The 5,773-nt window shown below is 38.7% G+C and overlaps 1 protein-coding gene across 1 annotated transcript; it reads left to right on the top strand.

The window, feature by feature from the left end:
* Positions 1 to 3,926: 3,926 nt before the first annotated feature.
* On the top strand, positions 3,927 to 5,270 carry LOC115267647 (lipase 1-like; the record flags this gene model as incomplete). Its single annotated transcript, XM_029874786.2, has 3 exons — positions 3,927 to 4,631; positions 4,688 to 4,843; positions 4,899 to 5,270. Coding segments are annotated over exons 1-3 (1,206 nt in total), but the record flags the coding sequence as incomplete, so codon positions are not given.
* Between the last annotated feature and the right edge of the window lie 503 nt (positions 5,271 to 5,773).

Raw genomic sequence — 5,773 nt, 5'->3', positions numbered from 1 at the left:
TATAGATTTCTGGCAGGAGTTATTTGTGGTATTTGTGAGCAGTAGGAGATACTGTCGGAACTTTGATTTTGAATACTGGAATCAATCTTTATTCGCCTTCGGAACTTCTCCATAGTTTCTTACAGCGTTTCTTCCAAGAGTTCTTTCTGGGCATCCTCCAGGAATTGTTTCTGGGAATCCTCCAGGAGTTTCCTTTGCAAATCATCCATATTCCATAAGTTCCTTATAGCAACCTTTCGGAAGTTATCTCTGGAAATACTCCAGAGGTTCCATCTGAAAATTCTCTAGAAGTTCCTTGTGGGAACCCTTCAGAAGTTCCTTGTGAGAATTCTGCTGAAGTTCATTCAAGAAATCCTCCAAGTGTTTCTTGTGGGAAACCTTCAGGATTGATGGGAATCCTTCAGGAGTTCCTGGGGATATCCCTAGATTCCAGACTGAACTTCTGTACCCTAAAGTACCTAATTCTAAATAAACTAAACTCCCTAAAGGAACCTCTAAAGTATTTCTTGGAGAAACTTCCAGAAAAAAAAAACTTTAGGAATCTGGAGGAATCAACAGAAGACATGTAAGGGTGAACCCCTAGCAGGGATCCAAGATTGCATTTTTGTAGTAATCGAAAGATGAATTCACGGTTAGAAACTTTTTAAGAACCTCCAGAAGCAAGTTCCTGGAGGAATCCCCGGAAGGAACGCCAAAGTAGGTGCCCTAACACTATAAGCTCATGCAATGAAAAAAAATAGTATGGTCACGATAGACGGGGATACTTTCGAGGTGGTGGAGGAATTCGTCTCGGATCCTTACTGACGAAAGACAACAATGTGAGTCGTGAAATTCAAAGGTGCATCATCAGTGGATGTCGTACGGAAGTAGTACGGACTTCAGAAGATGCTGCAGTCTAAAAAGAGTCACCTACCGCTCCAAATGCACCATGTTCAAAATGGTTCTCTACGGACACGAGATATTGACCATGTTCGAGGATGCCGTACAAGCATCCGGAGTTTTCAAGCAACGCGTGCTAAAGACGTTCTTTGGCGGCATGCAGGAGAACGATGTTTGATGGCGAAGGGAGAACCATGAGTTCGTTGCACGCTACAACGAATGCAGCATCCAGACGTTGGGCAAAGCCTGAAGGATACGGTGGACAGAGCATGTTTCAAGAACGCCAGACAACAGCTTTGCAAAATTGATGTTCACTAATCGCTACTGATCCGGGCGGCACAAGAAAGCGTGGTGCGCAGAGAGAACGAAAGGTGGACCAGATGGAGTGTGATCTGGCGAGCGAATGGGCGTGACCGGGGATGAAGAGTAGTAGTTGCAAACTGAGTACACCATAATGTAGAGTAAAGTGGGGCAAAAGTTCGAGTGGGGCAAGAGTTTCTTTTGATGTTTTTGAGCTCAATTCAAATTATTTCATTCGGGTGTCAAGGTTGTTCGAAGCCGTTTTGAGAAAGAGTCTTTCACTCCAAAAATTATGAAAATTGATGAATATTTCGAAAAGTTATGACAAAATGTTGGTTAATTGTAATATGCGATGGTCCTTCCAACACATGGAATGGAATTGTAATGAAATCGAATTCGATATTTTATTTTGGGGCGTAACTAGGTATATTTTGAAGATACTTTAGCATGTATAACTTTTTGCAAAAAAGATTTGGAAATCATATTTTACACATAGAGTAAAGTGGGGCAAAAGTTCGAGTGGGGCAAGAGTTTCTTTTGAAGTTTTTGAGCTCAATTCAAATTATTTCTTTCGGGTGTCAAGGTTGTTCGAATCCGTTTTAAAAATGAGTCTTGCACTCCAAAAATTATGAAAATTGATCAATATTTCGAAAAGTTATGACAAATTGTTGGTTTTTGATAAAAAAATTGTAATATGCGATGGTCCTTCCAACGCATGGAATGGAATTGTAATGAAATCGAATTCGATATATATTTTGAAGATATATTTTTGGTATATTTTGAAGATGCTTTAGCAAGTATAACTTTATGCAAAATAGATTTGGAAATCATATTTTACACATAGTGGGGCAAAAGTTCGAATTGTGGGGCAAGAGTTCGAGTCATGTGGCAACTTTAGGTAAAAACCTAAAATTCTGCAAAATGTAAATATTATCTCTAAAAATGAAGGAATTAGTGAGAAAATTCGAACGAAGTTGGAAAAAATTTTTGTTTTATCTGAATTTGGCGGAAAACTACTAATTTTTGGTATAGTAAATTTAACCCCAAATCCAGGTCGAACTTTAAAGTGTATTCCAGTTCCAGCATCAAATATTAATTGGTTTCAGATATTCCAATTATCAAAGTGTCAAAATAGTGTGCAACGGATAGTGAAATTCCACAAACACTAGATTCGAACTTTTGCCCCAGTGGTGGGGCAAAAGTTCGAATAAGACACACTCATACAAAAAGTGTTGTAACCTAAAATTGAAAAGACATTTGGCGTTACTTTGTTAAGCAAAGTTTTAGCTCATGGATGGTGGAATCACCAGACGGTATTCATTTATTTATATCTGTTTTGGTTTTTTGAAAAATATTGAATTTTCAACTAGGGTCGAACTTTTGCCCCACCTTACTCTAGTGGGGCAAAAGTTCGAATTGTGGGGCAAGAGTTCGAGTCATGTGTCAACTTTAGGAAAAACCTCAAATTCTGCAAAATGTCTATATTCTCTTTAAAAATAATGGAATTAGTGAGAAAATTCGATCAAAGTTGAAAAAAAATGTTGTTTTATCTAAATTTAGCGGAAAACTACTAATTTTTGATGTAGTAAATTTAACCCTGATTTGGGTAAAATTCAAATCGAATTTTAAAGTGTATTTCAACATCAAATATTATTATTATTATTTTTATCTGTATTAACGAGATTTTTAGCCCTAGGCTAATTCATCTCGGGACCCACGCTTTACTTCCCTTCCGAAGGAAGAACTCACATTTCGCGAGTTTGTCGGGAGTGGAATTCGATCCCAGGTCCTCGGCGTGATAGTCAAGTGTTCTAACCACCACACCAGGTCCGCTCCACACAAATATTAATTGGTTTCAGGTATTCCTATTATCAAAGTGTCAAAATAGTGTGCTACGGTTAGCGAAATTCCACAAACACTAGATTCAAACTTTTGCCCCAGTGGTGGGGCAAGAGTTCGAATAAGACAAACACATACAAAAAGTATTGTAACTTAAAATTGAAAAGACATTTGGTCTGGTGTAACTTTGTTCAGCAAAGTTTTAGCTAATGGATGGTATGTAGAATCACCATTCATTTACTTATATCTGCTTTGGTTTTTTGAAAAATATTTAATTTTTAACTAGGGTCGAACTTTTGCCCAACTTACTCTACTATTGTTGAATATGCCTTATGTTAAATGTGATGTTGAACCAATAAACGTATAATATGTATAAACAAAAATAATTAGTTTTCTAATGTATCACGTTTCGAAACGCTCGCCGACGTAGTGTACGGTTTAGGTAAAAAATGACCCTTATGACAAGGAGGGTTAAGAGCCACAAATCCAAGATGCTTAACTTCTCATCAATTCATGAGTGTGGGAGTTTATCGAGTCGCAGAAAATCTACTGCAACTGCAGGGCGTAATTTTCTGTCACTTATGATATATAATTCTCACATTCTTTATCATCGGATTCCCCGTTAATAAGGGACATTCATGAAACATACGTCATTTGGTACTCCAGCAAGTGCAACCACTCGAAAAACTCAAAGCTCAAGTACCTTTTCAACCTTGATTGGAGATTGGATAGTGCAATCAAATTCGGAAGTGTTACAACTGCTGCAAAATGAAAGCCTCAGATAATGAAAATCTATTTCTTGATACCGCTGATAGTGGTAATCCGACTATGGTTATTGATAAGAAACCATTTAGTTGATTTTTGTCGATACCAACTGATCGCATAACGAATAGTTCAATTCCAACCAGCAGAAATAATAGTTCTCACTATAAGAAATGTGGTCTATTCTAACAATAGTCTGTTTGATTTGCCATTCAATTCAATTGGAAGCATATGTTCTCCCAGATGACAAAAGTCTTCAGGTTGAAGATGAAGACGCAAAGCTAAGTACCGTTGAACTCGCCACGAAGTACGGCTACCGAGTCGAGACACATCACGTTCAGACCGACGATGGATTCATTTTGGAGTTACATAGAATCACCGGAAGCGGATCAACGATGCACGACAAGCAGCTTCCTCCGGTACTGCTGATGCATGGATTGTTTGCCTCTTCCGCGGATTGGGTTCTTCTTGGGCCTGGCAACGCGCTGGCTTATCTCCTCAGCGATATGGGATACGATGTGTGGCTTGGTAACGCCCGGGGTAATCGATACTCGCGAAAGCATATCAGCTACAGTCCCGATATGAACACATTTTGGGATTTCTCGTGGCATGAAATCGGAGTGTATGATCTGCCCGCAATCGTGGATTACACGTTGAATGTCACGGACAAGGAGAAGTTGCACTATATCGGTCATTCACAAGGCACGACCGTATTTTTCGTGATGTGCTCCGAACGCCCGGAGTACAACGAGAAGGTTCTGTTGGCTCAGGAACTGGCTCCGGTCGCTTTTCTGGAACATATGAACAGTCCGTTGTTGAAGGTTATCGTGAAACATCTTGATGCAATCGATGTCAGTATAATGTTTATACCATCCAATTATTATTTAAAAAGCCTTGATATTTACAGATCATCGCAGACCTTTTCAGCTGGAAGGAATTCAAACCCATTCCTTCAGTGGTTCTTGAAGTGGCGAAAATTCTATGTCCCCAATCAAAACCGAACAACTTGTGCGTAAATTTACTTTTCCAAATATCCGGCGCCAATCCGGACCAAGTTGACCCTGTAAGTTGTTTGCACTTTCGATGAGGTTCTTCGTCCTTAACAATTTTATTTTCAGAAAATGGTTCCAATTCTTTTGGGACACATTCCGGCGGGGTCTTCAACTAAGCAGATACTGAACTTCGGGCAAGAAGTGCGTTCGGCCCAGTTTCGACGATACGACTACGGAAAGCTGAAGAACATATTCGTGTACGACCAGCCGGAGCCACCATCCTACAATTTGCCCAAAGTCGTTGCACCGGTCATCTTGCACTACGGACCCAATGATTATCTAACGCACGAAAAGGATGTGCTGCGGTTGGCGAAAGAACTACCAAATTTGGTAGAACTACATCGAATTGAGGTGGACCTCTTTAATCATTTAGATTTTCTCATAGCCAAAGATGTAAAAGAGATTTTGTATGAAAAGCTTATTTCAAATATTGAAAAATATAATAATTAATAGAGTAAGGTGGGGCAAAAGTTCGACCCTAGTTGAAAATTCATTTTTTTTGAAAAAATCTAAGCAAATAAAAATAAATGAATACCGTGTGGTGGTTCTACCATCCATGAGCTAAAATTTTGCTGAACAAAGTCATGTCAAATGTCTTTTTGATTTTCAGTTACAACACCTTTTGTATGTCTGCGTCTTATTCGAACTCTTGCCCCACCACTGGGGCAAAAGTTCGAATCTAGTGTTTGTGGGATTTCGCTAACCGTAGCACACTATTTTGACACTTTGGTAATAGAAATAATTGAAACCAATTAATATTTATGTTGCAACTGGAATACACTTTAAAGCTCGATCTGGATTTTACCCAAATCAGGGTAAAATTTACTACACCAAAAATTTGTAGTTTTCTGCCCGATTCACATAAAACAGCTTTTTTTTTCAACTTTGATCGCATTTTCTCACAAATTCCATCATTTTTAGAGATAGTATGTACATTTTAC

Source organism: Aedes albopictus, chromosome 2 (genome assembly GCF_035046485.1).
Source record: "Aedes albopictus strain Foshan chromosome 2, AalbF5, whole genome shotgun sequence".
Taxonomy (NCBI): Eukaryota; Metazoa; Arthropoda; class Insecta; order Diptera; family Culicidae; genus Aedes; species Aedes albopictus.
The sequence above is the reverse complement of the archived record's forward strand: the minus strand, read 5'-3'. Positions and strand labels throughout refer to the sequence as shown.